This window comes from Kogia breviceps, chromosome 1, assembly GCF_026419965.1.
Source record: "Kogia breviceps isolate mKogBre1 chromosome 1, mKogBre1 haplotype 1, whole genome shotgun sequence".
Classification (NCBI taxonomy): Eukaryota; Metazoa; Chordata; class Mammalia; order Artiodactyla; family Physeteridae; genus Kogia; species Kogia breviceps.
The window spans coordinates 82,067,655-82,094,709 of record NC_081310.1 but is presented as its reverse complement, the minus strand read 5'-3'; the positions used below and the strand labels follow the sequence as shown (position 1 = coordinate 82,094,709).

The 27,055-nt window shown below is 41.6% G+C and overlaps 1 protein-coding gene across 1 annotated transcript in view; it reads left to right on the top strand.

The window, feature by feature from the left end:
- Nucleotides 1–3,464: 3,464 nt before the first annotated feature.
- Nucleotides 3,465–27,055, top strand: part of LOC131764562 (myomegalin-like) — a 58,980-nt gene continuing 35,389 nt past the window's right edge. The window contains exon 1 of the mRNA XM_067031133.1: nucleotides 3,465–6,170. Coding sequence (XP_066887234.1) covers nucleotides 6,134–6,170 — 37 coding nt within the window. The 5' untranslated portion in view covers nucleotides 3,465–6,133. The remainder of the gene's footprint in view (nucleotides 6,171–27,055) is intronic.

The window sequence follows — 27,055 nt, the reverse complement described above, 5'->3', positions numbered from 1 at the left end:
TGTGGGTGACTTTTCAGGCCCTCCCTGAAAGAATTTCTGGAGTTGTATTCCTGCAAGTATCAGAAAAGATTCTAAGGGGAAGAAGTGTGATACCAGGAGGGGGCCATGTGCCCAGTAAAATATATTGCTAAGTCTAAATAAGTTTAGATTCTAGAAAAATTTCTTTAAGGCTTAGAATACTAGGTATTTATTCATCCACCTAATTTCATAATTAAATAGATTTATTGAGAAATTAGAAATCAGGTGATAGGAGGGAGATGAAGTAAATGAAGCAGAAAAGGTTCAAATAACAAAGAAATATAATACATATACCAAGTTACCTATAATACAAATTTTAAAAGAAATGTGCTATAAATGATAGATAAAAAGTACTGTGAGGTTAGAGATACAGGTGACATTGTTCGTGATATCCTGGGTCATACAAGAAACATTAATTTTTTGTATCCATCATGTCTGTATTGAAATCTCCCTCTTTTGATTACTGATTCAAGTTTGGATTTTAAGATTTTTGTTTAGGTAACTGTGATTACAGAGTTTTTTACATCTATGGTTTCTGCTCCACATTTTGTCTACTATTTTGAAGAAACAAGAGCTCAAAACAGTTAGTGACTTCAAATATATATGTCTTTTGGTGTATATCCTAAAAAATTGAAAAGAAAATCTGGACTTCAAATTCCAGATGATATTGACATGGTGAGAATGAAGAGAAATAAAATAAGCTAACTAATATTTATGTTATATTTAGGAGGAGGATATAGATATTATTATTCTAGAAGTTGTTAGAAAAGTGTAAGTTTAAATATATATGTATATACAAAATGTATATAAGCTGACTATAAAGCACTAGAAGAGGGATATTTCATATTCAGAAAAGCAGAAATCCATTAAGCACTGATCAAGAATTGTTTGCACTTGAAAGGTGATTGTAGGAAGAAAAATTCCAGTTGAACTAATATGAAACCCATTTGCTAATTGTGGGAGAGTAAATAAAGCTTTTAAATTATACAATGTAAAAAAATTGTTTGCACCTAACACAGGTACACACACATGCATAGACTCACACGTGTGTGCATACAACAAAGATTTTAATAAGTCAACAATCATAGTGGTGATTATGTTAATATAGACACATCTTTCTCCAGAATTAAAAGACCAAGTCAACTAAAACTTGTTTGAAGATATAGAGGATTTGAAGAACATAGTTAAAAAAAGTAATCATAAGTATAAGATTATACCTACACCATCTTGTATCCAAAATGGAAAAAGTACATTATACTGAAATTCACATGCAATACTGATTCAAAACTGACCATGTGTGAGATGACAAATGAAAACTCAACAAGTGTTGAATAAGCTGAAACCATATAAGATATATTTACTAATCATAATGCAATGAAATAACTAAAAATACTCTCCTTGATCTATACTGTTAGGGGAAAGCACATGGAAGATATCGAAATAAAAATTATATAGTCTTTAGAAATAAACAAAGTGAGCACTATATATTAAAACCTATATGAAGAGGTCAGAGGACCTCTTCATAGCTTTAAATGCATTTATGAGAAAATAAGAACTATTAAAAATAATGAATTAAACTTTATATTTAAAAGCTAATAAAGGAACAATAAAACCTGAGGAAAGTAGAAGGAATAAATTAGGGTAGAAATCATTGGAATAGATCATACTTCCCCACTCCCCCAAAACAGAATTAATCAATAAAACCAAAATCTGATTCTTTGAAAGAAAATTTAAAAGTTAATCCTTTGGTAAATTTAATATTGAAACAAAAAGTACACAAATAACATCAGCAAAATTAGATATTGAAGTATTAAAATGGTATGCATATTTTGATACAGATATTTACAAATGTAGACAACTCATTTTTCATACAAATGATCAAAGTTGCCTTAAGAAGAGTAGAGTACCTGAATAAAAAATTAGCTATTAAAAAAAAAAAAAAAGCTATAGGAGGAACTGAAAAGATAGGCAAAGATCTACCCTTAAAAACAGCACCAGGCCCAGACAGTTTTACCAGACACTGGGGGAAGAGACAATAATTATATAAATTGATCATGATAACGGAAAAATATTAAAAGCCACCTACTAATATTGAGGCAATGAGAGCAACAAGTATTATTAAGTGAGGGCTTCCCTGGTGGCGCAGTGGTTGAGAATCCGCCTGCCGATGCAGGGGACACAGGTTCATGCCCCGGTCCAGGAAGATCCCACGTGCCGCGGAGCTGCTGGGCCCATGAGCCATGGCCGCTGAGCCTGCGTGTCCGGAGCTTGTGCTCCGCAACGGGAGAGGCCACAACAGTGAGAGGCCCACGTACCACACACACACAAAAAAGATTAAGTGAAATAATGCCTGCAAGGCAAATGAAAGAGTATTTGGTACATAAAAATAATCCATAAAAGTTAGGTATTATGAGCCAGAAAATAGATTTCAAAGTAAAGAGCTTCCCTGGTGGCGCAGTGGTTGAGAATCCGCCTGCCTATGCAGGGACCACGGGTTCGTGCCCTGGTCCAGGAAGATCCCACATGCCGCTGAGCGGCTGGGCCCGTGAGCCATGGCCGCGGAGCCTGTGCTCCGCAAGGGGAGAGACCCCGACAGTGAGAGGCCCGCGTACCACAAAAAAAAAACAAAAACAAAGTAGAAAGAGAGGTAATTAGGATAAGAAACTGCAATACAAGGAGTTATTAAGTGTAAGGTTAAGATCTGAATTCTAGTTTATTGTGCCCAAAGCCTGTGAAATTTCAATAAATTATTTCTTTAAAGTTAGAAAATATTATTTTCTAAAATAAATATGATACTTACAATCCCATTGTACATACCTATTTCTTTTCTTCAAGGCTTTTTTCCTGCCCGTGCAGAAGTTGTCCTCAAAGTTACAGCCAGACTCCAGATGATTGCTATTTCACTGGAGATCATGCCATTGCTTCCTCAAAATTAAATTATCTTTTCAGAGAACACCATATTTGGGGAATTTATTTCTCCAGGAGGTGTAAACCAATTATTTCTAGCCTTTCTTAGAGATTTTCTATCTCCATTAACTCACATACCGTGTTTTGGCATCTTTCCCTTTCACACATTCTCCTTCTCCACAATTTATTCCTTTGTATCCTAAGCCAAAGGGTTAAGGAATAATATGTGCTTAGTGTGACAAGAAGATGAAAGGGGAAGACAGGAAGATGAACTTCTTACCCTTTTGGGGTTTTGACCCCATATTTAGAAACAAACAAAGATATGAGGAATAAAAGGCAGCAAACAATTTTATTGGCTCCAATTTTACTGCCAGTGTGCATTAACAAAGAAGTCTATACCTAAAAGACCTTATGGGGGTCCAGATTTTCAACTTACTAGCATTTTCTTTTTGACATCCTGCTTTCCATTGCTAACCTTAATATACAGCTCTCTTAGGTAGGGTCTTTCATTTTTTATACTATTATCGCTGTAAGACCTTTTTCTGTTATTTATTTGTACTTTCCACTTAGATCGTCTCTAGTCCCATGGCTCTGAATACCACATATATATGATGATCCTCCAAAGTTTATCTCTAGTTCAGGATCCTTCCTTGAGCTCCACACATGTAACCATTGCTTTCCCAACAGTTACACTTAAATGTCAAATAGGAATCTTAAGATGTTCAATACAAAACTTTTGCTTCTTGCTACTCCTCTCTCCCCTGCTCCACCAATTTGCTCCTGCTGTTTCCCAGTTCAGTCTATGGAGTCAGTTTATTGCTCAGGCCCCAAATCTAGGATTTGTACCTGATTCCTCTCTTCCCCATATTCCCTACATGTAATCAATCAGCAAGCTTTTTTTTTTTTGCACTTCCTACAAAGTACATTCCAAATACCACCACTTAACACCTCTACTGCTACCACGTTAGTCCAAGCTACCGTTATCTCTCCCCTGGATTCCTAACATTTTCTTGCTTCCACTGTTGTCCCCTTACTACCCCTGAGGGTCTGTCTCCAACTAACTCTGGTGGCAGTGAGGACTGCCAGACACCTTCCAGCCAGCTATGTCTCCAGTGTCTAATTCTTAGACTTGGAATTACAGGATAGGTCTGGCTATCTTTGGCTTCTTGGGGGAAAATTTCTAAACCCAGAAGGCACTGGTTTTTCTCTCGGCTGAGTTTGGGAGCCAGGAAAGACCCAGAATGGAACCAACTCTTCCTGTTTTACCCAAAACCAGTCGATCCACTTCGGGGATTCCTTCTCAGGCTAGGAACCTTCTGAGTGTTCTGAAATGGGCCTGGACTCTTGTAGAAGCTCCCGTGGTCCCCAAATGAGTTTAGGGCTCATCCTACAGAGCCTGGAAGGTGAGAAACGACCACGCTCCTCACACCCAGTTGCCTGTTCAGCTCCGTAACTGGAACAGACCTGGGGATTACAGGATGGGCCCAAGAGCTTCTCAGATGAAGCTCTAAACTTCTAAGATGAAGCCTCGATAGGTCCAACAGGCCCTGGGTGTTGTGCCCTGCTGAGTCTGAGGGCGAAGGAAGGAAAACCCCACCTTCCTCTCCCAGCCAGCTGCATTAATCCCCTCTGGGCCCTTGTTCTCAGTCCTGGAAACTTGTCTTCCGGGATAGGACAGGCCTTGGACCCTTGAGGGAGAAGCTCCATGTTTCCCAAATGCATTTCAGAGCAGCCCGTGAAGAGCCTGGGGGGCTCCCTGCCACAGGCCTGCAGGTTCTGCCGGCCCGGGGTCCCTTCCTGGCTCTTGATGGTGGTGGAACCAGCAAGGAAGTCATCAGGGCTTGAGTGGACAGCCGTCTCGTACTCTCCACCTGCTCCCTCCCTGCTGCTACCACCGCCTCCAGCCGCCTTTATTCTTGGGGTCTCGTCCAGACGGCCAGCGACCCTCCCCTTCCGGTGGTCCCCTTAACCAGGCCTCAGCGGAGGCCACCGCCAGCCGCAAACTCCCGCGCGCCCCGCGCCTCCCGGCAGCACCTGCGCTAGGCGGCAGCCGAGGCTGCAATCGCAACAGGCGCCCGTGGGGTGGCGCCGCCGCCAGGTCTGCGAGCAGAATCGAGCCCTACCTCGATCCCCCATGACCTATGAAGGGGTTTTTCAGCTGCGCGGTTCCGCTGCAGGTGCCCACCCGGCTCATTCGGGAGTCGGGTTCTCACACTGTAGGGCCTTAACTATACTTACACCCCTACTTCCCTATCGATACTTTTGAGCTCTGAGTTTTTTTTCGGCTGGCAATAAGATACTGGAATGTCCCCCCTGGGCAGAAACCGTTCCGAGCAAACAAGTATGGCGGGTGATAAGAATGATTAAGCCAGGGTTTAAAGGTCGCCCTAGCCAACCATAACTCATGTGACTCAACCCCCCACCACAAAAACACGAAAATGTAAAGTAGGCATCCGACAGCTAACCAATCAAGGAACTAGAGCCAAGACCCCACTCCGGTAAATGTAAAGTAGGCATCCGAGAGCCAACCAATCAAGGAACTAGAGCCAAGTCCCCACTCCGGTCCGGAACAAACAAACCAATGAGAAAAAAACCCCTTGATATATCCACACTTTGCATAATGAAAAATGAAAGCTATAAAATGTATGTGATTCCGCTTGGTGGGGGGGGGGGGGGTTCCTCTTCGGCCTCCTGCGTGAGGACCAAGGAACCCCGGTGCACCGGCTCCTAATAAACCTCTTGCGTGTTGGAGCGACTCTCGACTCTTGGCGGTTCTTGGGCGAGCTGGGATCCCTCGGAGACCGTTCAGGTCTAACAACACCTGCCGGCCCCGAGCAAACAGTTACGTCGGATATGAAGGCGCAGCCCCCGAGTTGGGTGCTTTTTTGGGTACCGGGGCGAATCTGACACTCACGACCCCTTTCCCTCCTTTACCCTCCCGCCGCCTCTGCCGCCGACCTGACCAGAGCTAATTTCTTGCCCCTGCCGGCTCTGGGGAAGCAAGTATTTCTCACGGGGCTTTGGGGGGAGGTTGCAGAAAGCGTGCACCCGGCCAGCCTCTGCGCCGCTGGGTCCGCGCGCACTGGCGGTTGAGGCTTCTGTGGAGAGCTAAGGTCGCAATGTGCACAGGAGACCACAGGGTGGCGCCAGCGGACTTCCGTGATATACGCACAACGCCGCCGCCGCGTCGGATCCGAGAGCTAGCGCCATGGTCTGTCCATCAGGGAGCCGCCCGGTTCTAGCCAGTAAGTGTGGAGCTTAAAAAGTGTATTAATGACCGTTGGTAAGTAGCTGATTTACAATAGAATCTACTAACACGTCCCAGTTAGGAAGAGAAACGACTGATGAGTGATAACAAGCAGATTTGCAACCAAGTAAAAATATAAATATGGATTTACGCTATCTAGTACCCCCCCCTTTTTTGGCAAAAGTTAATGAAACAATCCCTTCTAAATTGTTACAGAAAAAACACCAACTTACCTTCAATACATTCCTTTTACTTGAAGATATAATGTTGGTCTGTTAGAAGTAAAAGGGCTTTTCAGGTTTATTTGAAATCATGCAGACGGTTCAGCTGAGAAACAGACTGAGTCATGGATGAATGAGATCAACCTCTTTACTGAGGATGGTGATAATGCAGGAAGACTGCTCTTTGAAGTTAGTTGATATTTCCCAGCATGCTTTTTGCATATCACTCTTTGTGATGGCATTTATGCTGTTCTCACAACATTTCCAGCTTCTTGCCTTAGCTTACTTTAGGATTTTACATCCTCTTTGTGTTTGGGTGGAGCTATGTAACCAGTTTTGACCGGTGAGTTGGAAGTGGGAGTGTTGCGTGTCACTTCTGGGCTGGAACATTTAATTTCTGGTTTGAGATGCTCCAGAACTCTTTTTCACTCTGGCACAACAACTGGCCTTCTTCCTCCCTCTCAGTTGACCCTAGTGTAATATAAACAACAAAACTTTGTTGGTGTAAGGTGCTGAGATTTTGGAGTTGTTTGAGCCTTAACACACCCTAGCCTTTTTTTTTTTTTCGGACGCACAGGCCCAGCGGCCATGGCTCACGGGCTTAGTTGCTCCGCGGCATGTGGGATCTTCCCGGACCAGGGCACGAACCCGTGTCTCCTGCATCGGCAGATGGATTCTCAACCACTGCGCCACCAGGGAAGCCCCCTAGCCTATTCTTATACAGCCTAATTCATAGATGAATAGACCGGGTATAGAGCTGTGCATGTTTGTTGTCCTAGATAAGGTGCGGTTGTTATCAATATTTCATACTTACAGTTTCTTTGCCTTGCTCTCAGAGGACTTTCACCTCAGAGCCAAGCATCTTTTAAAAAAAAAAAAAATAACAGCAAGAGGCAAGGTCTTTAAATTAAAATTGTCATGAAATTTGCCCTACCTCTCCACAGTATACTAGGACTCAGAACATCTCAACATGGGCTCACAGATCCATTTCTAATACCTGACTTTGCCCCTAACACCCATAAGTATAAAATAGAGAAAGACACAAAAACTTATAAACCTCTGGTTTACAGTTCCTTTGTCTCTTTGGTACACTCAGATTTTTTTTTTATCCACAGGGTAGTGTATCATGATTTGGGATGGGTGAGAGATATGCCTTTCTTTTGTAAACTGGGAGAAGGGTGAGTGGGAAAGAGGAGGTGGAAAAGGTGAAGAAGCTTCAAGTATTTACAACAGTCATGTTCTTAGGCTGCACGATGTAATGAAAGAGTGCTTATGGAAGTTGATGTTTGGGGGTTGATTCCCTTAAACTATCATTGCCAGTGTATCTGTTAGAACATCTTTATATATCCCTGTGGGTTCATACACTCTTGGGGGACACCTATGCAGGTGAGTAAAGCAATCCATATGTGTGACAATAGGGAGTGGTGGTGACTGTAGAATAAAATGCTGTATGGTGCTTGTTTCACCAGTGTTGAATAAAATCTTATTGACTCATTTCTTGATTCTACAAATAAAATTAGCAGGCTTGCATTTTGCTTCTAATGTTAACTAGTAAAATTGCAAACCCTGACCTTAAAATGCAAGCCTTCATAATTCATAAAAGTACAATTAGAAACCAATGAAGATGTTCCCTCTCCCTTACAGACAGAGAGAACATTTTGCAGCATAAACCAGCTCAAAAAATCTGATTTGATATGGTTTTAAACCAAGAACATTCGCAGGAATATCAAGCTTATTCTCCTGTGCACAGTGGAGCCGTGGTGCATATTTTCTAATGTTAACTAACAACTTGTTTTGTTCTCTGTTAAAATAAATGTGTTCCTAGAAGTGTTATTTGAACAGTCTTATAAGACTCCAAAGACTTTATAAATTGTTGCAGTGGCATACAAAATGCTCAGGTTGGGCTTTCTGGAAGCAGGGGCTGAGATAGAGTTTAGGGTACAAAATGATTATTAGGGATGAACCCTTGTGAAAGGAAGAATGAGGACATAGGATTGGGCAGAGGAAGAAATCAGACTGCAATGAAGACCTGACAGCCTTGATCGACCTGCTGAGGAGCTCTGGAGCAAATACTACTCCTGATAAGTTATTTGAAAAAGGCAAGGTGCAATGGTGTGTATATTATGCTAACATTTGTGTACAAAGGGAGAGAGAGGGAAGGATGTCTCCCTTTATTTGCCTATAAAAGCATAAAAATCTCTGAGATGACAGTAAACAACCAATAGTAGTTATCTTTTGGAAAGGACATTAGAAGGTGCGATAGACTGAATATTTGTGTTTCCTCCCAAATTCATATGTTGAAATCTAGTTCCCAAAGTGATGGTATTAGGAGGTGGGGCCATTGGTGAGTGTTGATTGAGTCATGAAGGTGGAACTCTCATGAGTGGTATTAGTGCCCTTATAGAAGAGACCCCAGACAGCACCCTCACCCTCTGCATGTGAGGACACAAAAAGAAGATAGTCATCTATAGATCAGGAATTGAACTCTTACTAGACACCAAATATGTAGGCACCTTGGTCTTGAACTTTCCAGCCTCCAGATCTGTGAGAAATAAATTTCTGTTGTGTCCAAGTGACCCAGCCTATGGTATTATTTTATAGCAGCCCAAACAGACTAAGACAGAGGGCTAGGAGTCCAAGATGGAAGGAGATTTTTAACTGTATATGTTTTTTGTACATTTTGGATTTGACCATATATTCAAAAAGAAAAACAAAAACATTCTTAAAAATACATAATGTGATGTTAAATGTTCAATAAATGTTCTCAGCTATTCTGGAAAGAGCATTGTGTTAAAAACATGTAACAGCTTGATTTGTCCTGATGATACTAAGATGATGGATATTTTTGTTTAAATATTAAGTTTTAAAAGATATAAGTAATATTATTAGAATTTTTGTTCTTATGATGGTAAAAGACCAATTAAGCTTGTTTAACAAGATACATCTGATTATAAATCTTGAACATATAACCATGCATTAAGTTATCATTAGTGGACAAGATGGTGGCCAGATGAATTTGTTGCACATAATCTGGAGCCTAAACTTGGTTTTCAATGCATTCCCCGAAGGGGATTCGTAAAACATACTTCTCATAGCCTCCAGTACGTAAAAGCTGCAACCAGCTTTTACAAAAGCACTTCCGGCTTTCCCTGGATGCTAGTTCACACAGCAGAGGAGACTTCAAGAATCAGAGGCATTTTGGAGAACTGCCTGCAGGTGGCAGGTGGAGTATGCAGAGGGGGCACAGGACTGACATGGTGGCACACAAAGCACAAGAAACAGAATGGCTGTCTTCCAGTGATCATGCCTGTGCCAAAGGCTGGGGGGAGCAGCCAACTCTGACTTTTTTCAGCTGTGCCCCTCCCTGCAAACTGAAAAGCCACCCTCCACTTATTAATAATAATTATAGTTAACAGGAGTGGGGCACTTACTATGTGCCAGGCACTCTGCTAAGTTTTTACTCATTTATGGCCATAAGATTCCTAGGAGGCAGGTATTCCTTTTGAGTCCATTTTCCAGATGAGAACTGAGGTTTGGAAAGGTTGGTGACATGTCCAAGATCACATAGCTAATGAGCAGCAGAGAAAATATGATTCACTCCCCAAGCCTGAGCTCTTAACCCCTGTGATATGTAGCCAAACTCTCTCCGAATGTCCAGTCCCCCTCCCTCGTGCTCCCCTTGCTGCAGGCACACTGGTGGTTTTCAATTCCCATCCCAGACCAAGCCCCTCCCCACCTCCCAGCCTCTGCAAGTGCTTTTCCCTCCACCCAGAAAGCTTCCTCCTGGTCCCCCTGTTATTTGCAACCCTAGTTCCTCTTCCTCCTCTAGGTCTGAGTTCCAATGTCCCCCCTTAAGTGTAGTCTTCCCTGACTTTCTACTTCAATTCTTCTCTCACTCAGCTCCTTGTTTTTCCCATCAAGGCACTCATTATAACTTACCAAAAATTTTATGTTAGTTTCATTTTACTTTTTTATTTGCCTTTCCCACTAGAATGAAAGGCCCATGAGGGCAGAAATTTGTCTGTCTTGGTCCCTGACATATCTCCAGTAGCCAGAAGATCCCAGGTATTAATAGGTGCTCTGTAAGTATTTAATAGATTATAATCATTAGAATTTGCAGCTCACCAATAGAAGAAAGCAGATGGTTTCCAACCCCAAGCTAAGAGTTCTCTTGTGTTAAAAAAAAAAAAAAAAGGCTTCAACTTCTGCTACTCCAAGAGGTAAGTTAGCACAGCAAGCACAGCCTCGCTGGAGTCCTCTCAGTGCCCTAGAAGGAAGTCTGCTCAAAGGTGTTCACCCACAAATCCCACACCAGAGACCTTGGGCCACAGAACAGCCCTGCTTGGCCTCCTTAAAGCTTCTTCTCTGCAGGGAGGGATCACACAGAATCTGATCTGCTGCCCAGAAGCTGCTGCATACCAGGGCTGAGCTGGATGCCTCATGGTCATGAGCCAGTTCATTCTTTGCCATCACCCCAGACGACAGGCGTTTATTCCTATTTTATCCATTAGGAGACTCAGGTTCACAGTGGTGAGATGGCTTTGTCAGAGCCACGCAGCTGGTAAGTGGGAGAGTCACTCACTCCTTTAACATTCTTCGGTGGCTCCTTGCCACCTTCAGAAATGAGCTCCAAATTCTTTAGCATGTAACAGAGCAGGACCCTATAGAGCTTTCCTGGGACAGACCCCTCACCATTTTGTCCTCTGCCTGCCTCCTTTTTGTAGAAAAGCTGTAGTCTCCCAGGCCTCCCCTGAGTCACAAAAGCCTGGCTCAAGAGTTAAGGATTGAAAGGATGTGAACATGTAGTGGCAAAAATAGCAGTTGGGCCAGGAGAACGGATAAGAATTTAAACAGTAAATTGGCCATATGGCAGTCACAGAATCTTTAGTTTTTCTCTGAAGTATCTGATGCACATTTCCTGAGTTGTTTTACAGATGCTGAAACCCCCACCAAATGGAAGAAGTTAACTACTTGATGACCATGAGCACTGTAGCCCCCAGAGCTACTGGAGCCTGAGGATAATGTTAATCCCTGTGACACCGCCCTGTTACCTCACCATCAACCAATCAAAGAATTGTGCACGAGCTGATCACATACCCTGAGACTCCCCTCCCTCCCCTTGCCTTTAAAAATGTCTCCCTGAAACCCATAGGGGAGTTCAGGTTTTTTGAGCATTACCTGTCCCAGACTCTTTGTCTGATGCCTTACAATAAATGGTGCACTTTCCTTCACCACAACCCAGTGTCAGTAGATTGGCTTTACTGCGTGCAGTGAGCGGACTCGTTTGGTTTGGTAACAGTAAATGTTGTATTAATCTTCTTCTGACTTTTCAGAGGGTAAGCACAGCCTTATTGTAGTCAAAAGGGACATAGGGAGACTTTTCTTTTTACAACTATAATTTAAGATATTACATTAGAACTCAATAAAGACCCTGGGGCTTCCCTGGTGGCGCAGTGGTTGAGAATCCGCCTGCCAATGCAGGGGACAAGGGTTCGAGCCCAGGTCTGGGAAGATCACACATGCCGCGGAGCAACTAGGCCTGTGAGCCACAACTACTGAGCCTGTGTGTCTGGATCCTGTGCTCCGCAACAAGAGAGGCTGCGATACTGAGAGGCCCGTGCACTGTGATGAAGAGTGATCCCTGCTTGCCACAACTAGAGAAAGCCCTAGCACAGAAATGAAGACCCAACACAGCCAAAAATAAATAATTTTTTTAAAAATTAGAAAGATATAGCACATTATTAAAAAAGTAAAGACCCTGTTTAAGTCACAGCATTTCAGATTGGATCCTCTGGCCTTCTCACCTGACTCCATGAAGATGGCATAATATAGATACAATGCATGGTTTATGTCAAGGTTTTCTGTTGAACACTATTCTAGAAGGAGAAGAGCTACGTTTGTGCCCACTGCTGAGCCACAAAGGCTTGAATGGAATATCTTAGGAGCAGCGTAAGTAAGAGGATGACAAATACTAACTCAGGGAGGATTGAGATTGTTCTTAAGTTACAGCCATATACTTTCCCTTTCCACTATTCACTTCTAGATCCAAGTCTTGGTTCTTTTGATCTTAGAGACATCACTGCCCCAAACATGGCCCAGACTTCAGTTCTGTCTCTACAGTTTCAAGAACTATGAACTATAAGACCAAATGAAATAGATAAGATTAGACGTCTAGGAGTACAAGGACTCCCTGGGATCATATCACTATTCTCCCTGTTTTGGTTAGGAATATTGTTATCCTAGCTCAAATAGATGGAAGTTGGTTCAGTTCAGAAGATGCACATGGGGAAAGACCATTTCCAGTGTCATATTTGTGGCACCCACCTCTTCCCCAAGATAAGTGAGTTTAAGGGTGGTTTTTCCTTCACACATATTAAAAGAAAAAAATTATTTCCTCTGCTCACAACACTCCTGACACCAAATATGAGTTTTCCCCCACATTAAGCAATTCTCATACTAATTACTCAAAGCGCAGACCCCACATGGTAAGGGCTCAGTCCCACAAGACTGCCCCCCGAGTTCCCACAACCTCCTCTTCAGGTTTGTAAAAATTATTGATAATATCAGGTTGGAAAGAATGAAAGAAAATGGATACTTTTACATACTGTCAATGTAAGTAAGTTGGCAAAGTCTTTAAAAATATATATTATTAAGCTGTGTATAAGCAAATCTGAATTTTGCCCATTAGGTTAATCTATTACATTGAGCCATATGAAATTGCCAATATTTGAAAGATTTTGACTTAAAAATGAACTTAAAGATAAATCAAAAGAAACTATCTACATTGAAACACAAAAAGAAAAAATAGTGAAATGTTTTCAAATTTTCAAGAGCATATGGGTCAGAAAAGAACTGAACCAGATCAAAATTTATTTTTCATCTTGGTAGCTCCATCTACTGGTTAGGTAAGGCAAGAATTTCCCTCCTACATAGCACATAAGGGGTAGATGGCATAATTTCAATTGCTCTATCAATGTCACTATCTCCTAAGAGAACACTCTTGCTTTCCTGATTCCCAATCCATATACTTCACTGTCATTTAAGGGAGTATTTTATTGTGTCTGATGTCTCCAGAGACTACTTTTCACCTAAAAATTGAGAATGTGGTCTTAAGCCATTATTTCTAGATATCATTTTGAAGCAGGAAATGAGACGACCATTCAAATAGGAAACAATAGTAATAACAATTTCCAACTACAACATTATATAATGACTTATTGAATAGGCTTTATGATAGTCAGAATTGCCAGAAATTAGGTTTCTTGGGTCCTAAGATATCCTTAGGGTTGGAAATGATCCTAGGATTATCCCACTGTAGGATCACAACTACCAAAAGGATCTCAAGGATAAAAACTGGTGAAGATTTCTCTATTGCTTCCTTGAAATCCTAAGTAAACCCTCTACTTTTGTATTCTAGAATCCTTTGACAGCAGAGCCACTTTCCTTTGCAGACTCAGCTTCTGTTTATTTAAATCTTTATTTCTGTCACTTGAAGGCACTTGCAACCTGGCAACATTTGTTATTCTACATGACCTGTCCCCTGGCAGGTAACTAAAAACTTCAAGGGCACTGGAAAATGCCAAATAGTGTGCTCTCAGTTGTGGTGAAACTAGGCTGTGCCATCTTATTCAGACAAGTGAACTTGAGGCCGATGGTTCTATGGTGGCATTCTTGATTCTCACTTGTGAAAACTTATCTCAATTTCTAGCCAAGATATACATGTGCATCTGTCTACTACACTCTTCTAATTACATAATAAAAATAAACAGTTTAATTTTAAATGATATGACTTGATTTTCTTATCCAAAGTCAAGTCTGAACATGCATAGGATTGCCATCTGGGGGATCCATAGGGAAAAAAAGTTAGATTTTGAGACTGAAGCCTTCGCTTGCATGGCCCAGAATAGACTGATAGCTGGAATGAGTTAGGAAAAAGAGGGGAAAGAAAATTCTGTAGTAGTTTTCTGTAATAAAATCTGTATTTGTAGTGGTCTGACAGTTTTTACAATGGTTGAACTGTGATTTGTACTCCATCTTGTGGTGTTAGCAACTTAGATTTAAGTCAGAGCCATAGCAGTAAAACATGACCTTATTTTTTGTGGCATTTAGTATACTTTAAAAGTTGATGATACATTTCTGGTAATAGTGGCTAGAATATTTAAATTAACCTTCCTTCTGAAAACAAACAAGTGTTGGATAAAATACAGAAAATGTATTCTTAAATGCATTAAGGTGATTATTAGACAATAAAGAATCACCAGGTCTAAAGTAAGGAAAAACTGGAAGCCAGAGACATAAACAAGAATAGAAGCCATACTTTTTGCTAAGGGCACTTCCTGATCCTGCAAATTTGGTGTGACAGCCTCCTGTGGCTAATAGAGCAGAAATAAAAGATCAGGCTCTGCATAAGTTGGGGTGTCTACCAGAAATGCATTCCTATAAAAAGCTAGGACCCCAAATGGCTATAATCTTAGGATGAAGGTGAACTAGAAATGAAACATCCCCTCTGTAATACAATTAACTTTAGAGCATCTTTCACACATTTTACTTGGTTTAAGCTTGTTCTAGGCTGGGAGTGTTCCCAGGTGCCTGGCAGGAAAGCCTTCATTGTAAGTCTCAAATTATTACAAAACTTTTTTCAGATACAACATGTAGCACATATTCAAAGATAATGAAAACAAAGAAACTAGATCTATGTATGAAAACCAGCAGACACATCAGGCAACACAAACTGACCTTTGAAATAATACAGATATTGGAGTTATCATACAGACTGTAAACAATGATGTCTACATTGTTCATGAAACAAGTGAAAAATTTGAAAATACTAACTTAAAAAGATACATGCACCCCCCATGTTCACTGCAGCATATTTACAATAGCCAAGATATGGAAACAACATAAGTGTCCATCAACAAATTAATGGATAAAGAAAATTCAGTACACACACACACACACACACACACACACACACACACACACACACACACAGAGGAATATTACTCAGCCATAAAAAAGAATGAAATCTTGCCATTTGCAACAACATGGATAGACCTTGAGGACATTATACTAAGTGAAATAAGTCAGACAGAGGAAGACACATACCATGTGATCTCACTTCTATGTAGAATCTTAATAGAAAAAAAACGGAGCTTATAGTTACAGAGAACAGATTGGTGGTTGCCAGAGGTGGAGAGTGGGGGGTGGGCAAAATGGGTGAAGGGAGTCAAAAGGCACAGACTTCCAATTATAAAATAAGTCATGGGGATGTAATATGTAGCATGGCAACTATAGTTAATTGTACTGTATTGCATATTTGAAAGTTGCTAAGAGGGTAAATCTTAAAAGTTCTCATCATAAGAAAAAAAATTCTGTGATCAATGTTAATTGACATTGTGGTGATCATTTTACAACATATAAAAATATTGAGTCATTATGTTGTACACCTGAAACTGATATAATGTTGTATATCTCTTATGCCTCAGTAAAAATTTTTGTTTTAATTGAAAATTTGGAAGAATTTTACCTATTAGGGAGTTTTCTTAGCTTCAACTAAACATTCAGAATCACAAGACTTTCATAGGCCACACATGGCACCAGTCTACTCAGAAAGATAAAAGATAAGAACTACAGCTTCCTGGCAGGGCAGCCTCAGGCATTATTCTTCTGTTGGAGTAGTCCTTGCAGCAGTCTGCACTGTCGCCCAGGAGATATTATCTTTGTTCTCTGCCCCTCACTTTACATTCCAGGACAGATGAAGAGTGAGGTGTAAGGGAAAAAGATATAGTGGAGCCACCCTGGCTTTGAAACTCCAGGTCCCAGGAACCCATATCTTTTGCAAAAACTTCACAGTGTAAGCAGATAGGGTGTGGGGGGGTGTCCCTGGAGAAAGAAAACCAGGCATGGCTTTCTTGACATAATAGAAGCCATTTTTGGCCTAAGCCATTTTGTGATCTAAGCCTGGCCACACTGCTTGCCCTTGAACAGGTCTCAGTAATAATGATCTTAAGGGGACGAAAGAACAAACTGTTATCAAGCAAGAGAAGTAACAATAGCAAAGATAATAAATCATTTGTAAAGACTCCCAGTTCTGTTTATATGGTAAAGACTAGCCTGAAGCACTTTCTTGAGCTGATTTGCAGAATTTAACACCCCCTACCATCCCCCACCCCCCAAGCTCAACCACCAGTTCCACAGGAACCTAAGGGATGATGAGGTTGGCCTTTCTGACCCTCCTGACTTCAATAAACTAAAGCTTGGATCCTGTTGGCTGCCCAACCCCCTTTATGAATATGCATGTACCCTTAGCTTAAAACTTCCCCAATTTTGCTGTCTTGGGAGGGGAGACACTGCTTTGGGAAGGATCCCTGGTATTCTCCTTACTTGCTTCAAGTAACAAACTGTTCATTCTCTCAGTCTTTAGCTTGGTTGTGTCTTTTAACTCAGCACTCACCAAGAGGTGAACCCAGTTTTCAGGTAACAATAACATAGTTTCCAGTGTCCATGCAAGGTTTATGCGAGTTACAAGAGTCACTGCATTCAAGGAAGCTCAAAGTATAGTATAACTTCTCGCCAGATGCTTATTTTTCCAAGTCCAGGTGTCAATCAGGAGTCTTTTTTTTTTTTATCATGCAATGTATTTTAGTAATATAGTTGATATTTTCACCCTAAGATTCCAGGAAAACTGACCTAGAAGGTTAAAGGTCAAATTGTCATGCAGAAGGGGAAACATATTGTTTTTTTATTGGTTTAACATTTTAACCACAAAATGGAAACTATAACAAGTGACAGGGGTTTCCCTGGTGGCGCAGTGGTTGAGAATCCGCCTGCCGATGCAGGGGACACGGGTTCGATGCAGGGGACACGGGTTCGTGCCCTGGTCCGGGAAGATCCCACATGCCGCAGAGCAGCTGGGCCCGTGAGCCACGGCCACTGAGCCTGTGCGACCGGAGCCTGTGCTCCGCAACAGGAGAGGCCACAACAGTGAGCGGCCCGTGTACCACCAAAAAAAAAAAAGTCACAGAACGGACTTAGAGAAGAGTCAAACAAATTCTAAATGATAAACCCATCCAAATGAGAATAAGCTAAAGCTATTTATTCAGAACTTGCTATAGCAAAGGTGTCAGCCACCATCATTTGGGTTTAGTAGAGACTCAAAGGCAAGCAGAAGACTGGGAAAGCTTTATGGAAAAAAAGGGAAGGCTTCAGGTATGCTGTGATTGGAGGCTTGTTGGCATGGGGAAGCTGTAGGCAGGCTAACAGCTTCCAGCATCCAGCTGTAGAAGCAGGATGTCCTATATGACTGCTTAAAGGTGCATTCTTGCCCTTCTCTGGTTGGTCCTAAGTTGGAAGCAGGGACAAAAATTAAAGTTATTGATCAAGTCCTGGCCATTTGGGGCTGATTATTACAAGGGTTTTTGTTTGGCTTCCTGGATTGTTTGCTGAGAAAATGGTTGACTTTCTACAACTCTGACTTATAGATAGTAGGTTGACTTCCTGGGCTGGTTAGTGTAGATAATGGGTCGGTTTTCTAGTATGGTTACTACAAATTGTGGGTCAGAGTTCTATTTTTATTTGTTATCTGGCCATTGTCCACTTGCATATTCAGTCCCTAATCTAGAACTTACTAAAATCATGCTTTTATCCCCATCACTCCCCTGCAACTGCTCTTGTCAAGGTCACCAATGACTAATTTTGCTAAATCCAGTGGTCAATTCTTACCTTCATTTATGTATCTATCAACATTTATCTAATCTATCAACAACAGTTGATCCTTCCCTCTTCCTGGAAACGTTTTATTCATTTGGTAGAAAAAAAAGAAATTCTGAAACAAAATTAAAATAACTAAAATTTAAAACTTAGTGGAAGAATTTAACAGGAGGGCAATCATAGCTGAAAAGAGAATTAGTAAAGTGGTAGATCGGGAAGAAATAAAAATTAAAAATGTAGAACAAGAAGGAAAAACGTAATATTAAACATAAGTGAAAAAATAGCAAATAGAGTGAGAAGGTCTACCTTATTTTTAAGTTAGTCTCAGAAGTAGAAGAGAGAGAAAACAGGGTAAAGGTAATATTAGAAGAAGTAATGTTTGAGACAACATGAAACACACAAACCAACAGATTCTAGAAGGCCAACCAATTCCATAAAAGGTAAATAAAGGGACATCAATACTAGAGAGATCACACTAAAATTGTAGAAAATCAAAAACAAAAATTATACAAATACCCAGAGAAAAAAGAGAGGTTACATTAAAATCAGCAGCAATTAGACTATTGACTGACTTTTGAAAAGCAAAAATCAAATGCAAATATCTTCAATGTTCTGATAGTAACTGCTTCTAGACTCCTATACTTAATAAAAATAGTCTTTAATAATTAAAGAAAAGGCTTCCCTGGTGGCGCAGTGGTTGCGAGTCCACCTGCCGATGCAGGGGACATGGGTTCGTGCCCCAGTCCGGGAAGATCCCACATGCCGTGGAGAGGCTAGGCCCGTGAGCCATGGCCGCTGAGCCTGCGCGTCCGGAGCCTGTGCTCCACAACAGGAGAGGCCACAACAGTGAGAGGCCCGTGTACCACAATAATAATAATAATAATAATAATAATAATAATTAAAGAAAAATAAAGACTCAGAGAAAAAAAAGCTGAAACAGTTCTTCACCAGGGACCCACACAGAAGAAATCTCTAAACAATGTTTCTCAAGCAGAAGGAAAATGATTCCACATGGAAAGACAGACACACAAAAAGAGAATGATAATAGTAAATACATAGATAAATTTAAATTAACATTGGCCATATAAAGATACATAAAAAGTCTTCTGGGGTTTAAAAATGCTTAGAACTATAACAAATGATAACAGCATATACGTAGAGTGAGACTAAATGGAATAAAAGTATCCCAAGGTCTTTATATTGTTCAGTATGATGGTAAGGGTCATAATTATTACTATGCTAGACAAACTAAGGATTAAGATTGTAATTTTTAAACTAATCACAAAAAGAATAGAAACAAAGTGAAATACAATTAAAAATTTAGAAGGAAAAAACTGAAGCAAAGTATATATAAAACAATAAAAAACATAATATTGTAATAGTTTAAAAGATAACCAATTAAAAAAAACCCAAGAGAGAAATAGAAACACAGAACAAAGAGGACAAATAGAAAAAGATAAAGCTGATAGATTTTTAGTTATATTAACAATTACATAAATATAAGGAGATCAAGTTATACAGTAAAAAATAAATATTGCTAGGCTGGCTTTAAAAATTAACTATATGCTGTATTCGAGAGATATTCCAAAACTATAAAGTGACAGAAAGGTTGAAAACAAAAAGAGAAAAAAGAAGCTTTATTGAAAATATTAACCAAACAAAAAAAATTAACCAAAAAAAGTCTACATTAATAGACTTTAAGGCAAAAAACATGACTTCAGAATATGTCTCTTGTGGAATACAACCATCCATTTCTTTTTTTTTTTTTTTTTCCGCGGTATGCGGGCCTCTCACTGTTGTGGCCTCTCCCGTTGCGGAGCACAGGCTCCGGACGCGCAGGCCCAGCGGCCACGGCTCACGGGCCCAGTCGCTCCGCGGCATGCGGGAGCCTCCCGGACCAGGGCACGAACCCGCGTCCCCTGCATCGGCAGGCGGACTCCCAACCACTGCGCCACCAGGGAAGCCCCAACCATACATTTCTAATTGCCTTTTATGCTAACTGGTTATTATGGGTAATGATATATAAATTAATCTCCATGAGTCATTTTGTTAGACAAAGAACTTTGATATTTTCTTCTTCACCCTCCAACTATAAAGGCATAATAAACTAATAGATCTTTAAAGATACCTTATCTTTAAAATTTGTGTATGTCATTACAGTCATGTTATAATTTAGGATGATTCCCATGCCACAGCCTGCCCTCAGAATTTCTTCCCTAGGCAAATCTTAGGTTATTAACTGTCCAGGGTCAGGGAAGACTGTAGGGAAAAACCCAGGATGACACTGTCTCTGGCATGCAGATGGATGGATGGTAGTGCCAAACTCCTTGCCTGCTCTTGTCCAGCTTTCTGCTGCTCTTTCGTCTTTGCCTCCCATAGTAAATCAAATGCTCATTTATGTGGCTTCTCTGACTCCAACTGCTTCACTTATCACTGGGCCAATAGCAAGAGGTATTTGGACCAGAATAGTCTTCCACCACCCCACTGAACTTCAAACATTATCCCTTCCTCCCTCTTAATTTTGTCTCTTCAGAACACCAAAACTGGTGAGGACAATTTCCCCATCCTTATTGTTTGGCTATCCCCTAAATTCCTGTGTTTCCGATGCATATACCTAAGAAGCAGAGGTCTTACACTCTCTTGCACTCTCAGCTTCCTGGAGCTGGCAGATTTGGACAGAGTAGAGATAAGGTGGACATGTTCTCTGTTTCAGCAGGTGAACTGTCCACATTGCCACTTGATGTAGTCTCATCTGTGAGGAGTGGCCATGTGGTCAGTCAGTTAGGGAGTTATGCTGTTAAATGAATGGTTGGCAGTTAAAGCTGATTGGCTTTTGACTGCCTTTAGCACTTTCTAGAGCTACACTTCAGTTTCTCTCTCATTCTAAACAGCTTTTGTTCTGTATTTGCCATGCCCACCTAAGTCAGAAGTTCTGAATATTCCTCTGCTAAGTTGACTGTAATTGTCTGATAGGCTGTTAGGAGAGGTAAATAATTAGAATTCAAAATGAACAATTGACTTCTCAGATACTAGGTTCCAAAAGTTAACTTAATGTACAATGTTGACCATTTGTGATATTGTGGTGACCTGTACAGTGACCTGTTGAGAGAAGTGTCTTTATTGGCCAAATTCCTCATCTTTCTGGTCCAGTGTAACATACAGAAGTTTCAAGAAAAGTTTATGGGATGGCAACCTGAAGGACAGGGTGAGACTTCCTCTATGTTCCTCAAATCTCTTGGGGTACATTTACATGCATCATGACAAGAGAAAATCAGAATAATATAGGCATGACAAGGGAGGGAAATCTTCTGATCTTTTTCCAAAGCTAACTTCCAAACATAGAAACACAGTAAAGTTATTCCTCATATTCTAGCACATTTGTTAGTAGGTGATGTCATGGTGTCAGAGGTTATACACATGAGTGTAGCAAAGAGAAAAACCAAGTTAAAGTTCTGAGTGAGGCCTCTGAGTCAATTCATTATTCCTCATATTCTAGCACATTTGTTAGTAGGTGATGTCATGGTGTCAGAGGTTATACACATGAGTGTAGCAAAGAGAAAAACCAAGTTAAAGTTCTGAGTGAGGCCTCTGAGTCAATTCAACGCATAGCCGTGAAAATGTGTAATTGAAATTAATGAGTTACATGCTTATACTATGAATGCTCTTAAAGTGTTAGAGGAGATTCCTCTGTTCAGGGTACTGTCATGTGTTAAAAAAAAGTGCTAATGGGATAAACTCCCCTGGGGTTTGCCACCAGTGGATGGATCAAAGTTTAGCATGAGTGCCTGTACCCTCTAATGTCCAAAGTTTCACCATGTAAATAATACCCTCTTGGTTGACAAGTCAAAAATTTTAATATCAACAGCTCTGACTGCAGTGTTATCAGACTGCTACTAGCAAGAGTGACTGATAAACCCCAATAAGCAAGTAGCTTGCTTGTCAAGTAAAGTTACTTGGTACTAGGTGGATCAATCCCTCTGGTAGCCAAAAGAAAAAAACAAAAACAAAAACAAAAACAGCCAAAACTGCTTTCTCTCACAAAGTAAAGAACTCTGTATTTCTGATATGGAAGCCACCACTGCATGCTAGACTTACAACTCCTGCCAAAGTTTGACCTGTTTGTTTTACAGTAAAAATTGTTGTTCCATGGTCTTCTGGCCTCCATGCTGGTTTTTTTTGTTTGTTTTTTGCGGTACGCGAGCCTCTCACTGTTGTGGCCTCTCCCGCTGCGGAGCAGAGGCTCTGGACGCGCAGGTCAACGGCCATGGCTCACGGGCCCAGCTGCTCCGCGGCATGTGGGATCTTCCCGGACTGGGGCACGAACCCGTGTCCCCTGCATCGGCAGGCGGACTCTCAACCACTGCACCACCAGGGAAGTCCCTCCATACTTTTTGATGAGAAATCTCCATTACAGTTAAAATTTTAAAAATACAGAAATAACATTAAAGTAATAATCTCCATTGCCTACAAAGTGGACTTTCCAGAATAAAGTGTTTAAAATGCGGTGGGTGTAATTTTTAAAAATGGTGGAATTAGAGCACTTAATTGGTGGTGTTTGGCCAGAGGACCAAAGAATTCCCAAATCTCAATCTGCCAATAACTTAGGTTTGCTGTGGTGTGGGGGTCCCTGAGGAAGATATGTACACAAAGAAAAGTAGCAAAGTGTATTGGTTATTACCAATAACAAACTTCCATTGGTAGGGCTTGTGCCATAGTAGAAGGAATTCCAGTAAACTAGACCAGAACATAAGGCTCAGTTCGAGGTCTGAGAGGTTTTTCCTTCTGTCTAAGCACAAAACAACCTTTACCAAACTTCCCCAAATGAATCTGATGGTGCAAGTCCTATGAGAGGAGAGGGCCAGAAAGAAGGCAGATGGAATGGGGATGCATGGTTGGAATCTCCCCATGACACCAGTTGGGTTAGAATTTTTGCTGCTCAGGTAGAAAGTGGCAGTAAAAACTACACCCTTTGGTATGATGTTTTAATATATTGTGACCTCAACAATTAGAAAAGGAAGCTCAATATCTGTCCTGGATTGTGAAGAATGAGAAGTGTTTACTCCCCCATTGGGTATTAAGGGTTGGGGAAGAGGAAGAGCAGAGAATGATGTCCCTTTTCTACATAAATATTTCCCTTGATTTTTCTGATGTTATTCTAAGTAATAATAAGAGAGAGAGATATTAGGTAAGTCCATCAAAAGGCCATTTGCTTCTCATTGTCACTCCTCCTGTGTTTAATGCTGGGTCAGGAAATGGGCAACAAAACTGGCCAAGGGGGCTTCCTTGGTGGCACAGTGGTTGGGAGTCCACCTGCCAATGCAGGGGACGCAGGTTCATGCCCCAGTCCGGGAGGATCCCACATGCCATGGAGCAGCTGGGCCTGTGAGCCATGGCCGCTGGGCCTGTGTGTGCGGAGCCTGTGCTCCGCAACGGGAGAGGCCACAGCAGTAAGAGGCCTGCGTAACTCAAAAAAAAACAAAACAAAAAAACTGGCCAAGGAATATCATTTTAATATTATAGCATAGCCTTCTAAAGTATGTGAGAACATGGCATAAAATCAGTTAATTTCAGGGCTACACTACCTAAGAGGTTACCAACACCTTCCCATTATATTTCCCTTCTTGAATAATAAATAATTGCATTATCTATCTATAAAACATATACAAAATAGTACATATTAGTACATATTTGAATAGACTCATCAAGTAATGTTATACAGTGGGCAATACATTACAGCATAAGCCAGCTACATCAATGTGAATAAGATGTGAAATCTTATTATTAAATTTTATTGTTATTATCAGCATTATAGTAAAATTTTTTATTAAGTTTCCTTTAGATAAATAACAGTATAGAAAAATTAATGATCCAATAAAGAAATTTCCCTCCACTAATGTCCTCATCAAAATAGATAAAGTGGCCATCAAAATGAAAATTAAATTATGAAAGCAACTCCTCTCTGGTTTTAAAATGTCTGCTGTGGATATAAAGTACTATATATAAAACAGATAAACAATAAGTTCCTACTGTATAGCACAGGGAACTATATACAATATCCTATAATACACCATAATGGAAAAGAACATGAAAAAGAATATGTATATATATGTATAACTGAATCACTTTGCTGTACACCAGAAACTAACACCACATTGTAAATCAACTACACTTCAATAACAACAAAAGAAGTCTGCTGTGGTTCCAACCAGTCTTTGGTCTTCAGAAGCTGTTACTTTTATTTCTGGTGTTTACTTCTGCCAACACTTCCAAAGATGGATCTAGGGATCCTCCGATGTACCACGTTTGTGTAGTTACTAAAGGTAAAGTATACCCATGAAAGTATCCAAGCTACAGCTCCATATCCACAAAATTTAGAACCAGTGAGACGGCTGCAAGCAAAAAGGCCAGGCTTACATTTTTTATTGCGACTTATCTTACCTGGAAGGGTGAACACCAAAACAGAAGAGAACAGAGAAAGAGTCTTGAATTCAAGTTTGCTGAAATACTAGGCAGTTCTTTTAGTTTGTCTCCTGTGGACTTAAAAAACTATGGGGAAATTAACTGTTAAGAGATTGATGGTAAATAAAGTTCAAAATCATATCTAAAGGATTGATAATTTCTAGTGTTGGTTTTAAATGTGGGGGAGAAAATTGCCTCATACAATTTGGGGCATGTAATTGGATTTATACTTTGGTGGTGCCCGCATACGGGAGTTTTAAATTCATACTACATTTCACCTACCTGTTCCACTTTCTGGAATGTATTCTTGGTAAACAGTTAACGCCATGTCTCCTCCAGTCGTGCAAGAAACGAATGCTAGAAGTGCCAAACCTAGTAGGAAGCAAAACCTCCTTTCCTGACCAGGAATCGAAACCGGGCCGCAGAGGTGAAAGCGCTGAGACCTAACCGCTAGACCACCAGGGAACCACAAATTGTGAGCTCTTCTCCTTGCTTCTGAATAGAATGACCTTTTGCATTTGCTCTGGAAGGCCTTGACCTTCCGAAAGGGTCACCCGTCATTCCAGAAATCCTTTCCTAAGGTCGTTCCCTCCCTGTTTCGTCCAAAAAAGGAGCCCGCAGGTGACGCTCCGAGGGCCCGCGAGGCCAGCTGGGTCTGCAAGTCCCGAGCGAGTTGCCTCATCCTGGTAGCACCTCAGAACTGGCCTGGTGACGCGTCTTTGCGAGGTGGCTGCGTGTGGAGAGAAGGTCACCGGTGACCGGGGAGCGTGCGAGGGGCCCAGTGGAGGCGGGAGGGAATGTGCGCGGGGTGAGAAGGGGCCGCGCACGGAGACCCGGCATCTCCATCGTCCAAATGTACTCAGGCGGATGTAGCAACGGAGATGGATGGATGCAAAACGCTTTCAAATCAGGCTCCAAGGCCCTGAACTGGATTCCGGATCTTCCCCATACAACCTGCTGCACCTGCAGTTTTCTTACCTTATTTGAGGGCAACTCCAACCTTCGTGTGCTCACGCCAAAAAACTTGATGCCGGTCTTTCACAATCCACAACCTAATCAGTTAAGAAATCGTTTTTCCTTTCTGATTAATTGCGCACTTTGATCCACACAATCTTCTTCTTGGTCTGATTTTGGCCCTCGACTCTCCTGATAAAGGCGTGGAAATCGATTCAACTCGCGACGCTCGGTCCGCTAAGACTTAAGGGTTTGAGACCTTTAACCTCGGGAGCGTGGGGCCGGGCCGCGGTTGAGACTTTTGTTGGCTCCGCCGGACCAAATCGGCCTCTTCCGGGCCTGTCCTCGAGGGCAGGGGACAGGGCCGGGCCGCCTCAGCGGGGCCCCTCTCACCAGGTCGGGAGCCCCACACCTCGCGTGGCGCCGGAGGAGAAGCTTCCGGCGGTGTTGTTTCAACTTGCCCGCGGCCTGCGAGACGCAGGGGCGCGGTGCGCGCCGGCGCACGCGGCGACTCTGTGATTCTCCGGCACCAGCTGCCCTCCCGGCTCGTCTCGTTCTTCCTCGCGGGCAGTAACGTCCGGGCAGGAAGAGACCTGTAGGAGAAGGGCAGCCTCTCCTTTAAGTCCTGTCCAGTCAGGATCCAAAAACGGTCTTGAAGAGACAGAGGGAGAGGTGAATCCAAAAACGGTCTTGAAGAGACAGAGGGAGAGGTGAAACCAGAAGAAATCCCATGCGAATTCCTCATCTAAACGCACCCTGAAGACGAAGTCGGCGTCCGCAGCGACCCGGTCCTCCCGGCGCTGGTGAAGGTGAGTCGAGTTCCCATGAGCAGTTGGCGCCAAAGCAGAGAACCGAGGCCAGGCGGCCAGCGAGTAAGCAGCCCCTCCGCCTCCCCAGATGGGCAGCACTTGAACTTGTAGCACTTGAACGTCTCTCCGTTGGCTTTTGATGGATTCCAAGAATGCAACAGATACGTCAGTTTTTAAATTGCACTTACTTGGGATAAGAGTACTTTAAAATCTTTTAGCAAAGGAAACGGTTTATGGCTGGTTTTGAACGACGACTTTCAGGTGTGGGGGAAATACGAAAACCAATACACTAGGGAAAGCAACTACTGTTAATGACACAGACCCACAGACCCAGGAATGGCACTTCAGCCAGGTAGGTTTGTCCCTTAGGTTGGGACCTGTTGGTGGAACTTAAGATAAATCTAGGACGTTCACAATGAATATTTTAATTTTAATAGTTTTCAATGGAAATACACATTCCAGAAGTCATATAACAAACACATGAGGCCAGCTTTATGCCAATTTTACAAAAACTTAAAGGAAAGATGATATATAAATGACAAGGCCTAATAAAATGCCTTTAAATATTGTTTTTTTCCACCAACATTTTCCCCCCTTTGGATAGGTAGCATCTAACTCCTCTTTCTACGAAATCTGACAATCACTGCAAGATCCTAATATCAACTTTCTAGTTCCAGCTTACTCTTCCCTAAGCCGTTTTCAGCATCTCCCCATCATCCTTTCTATACAAT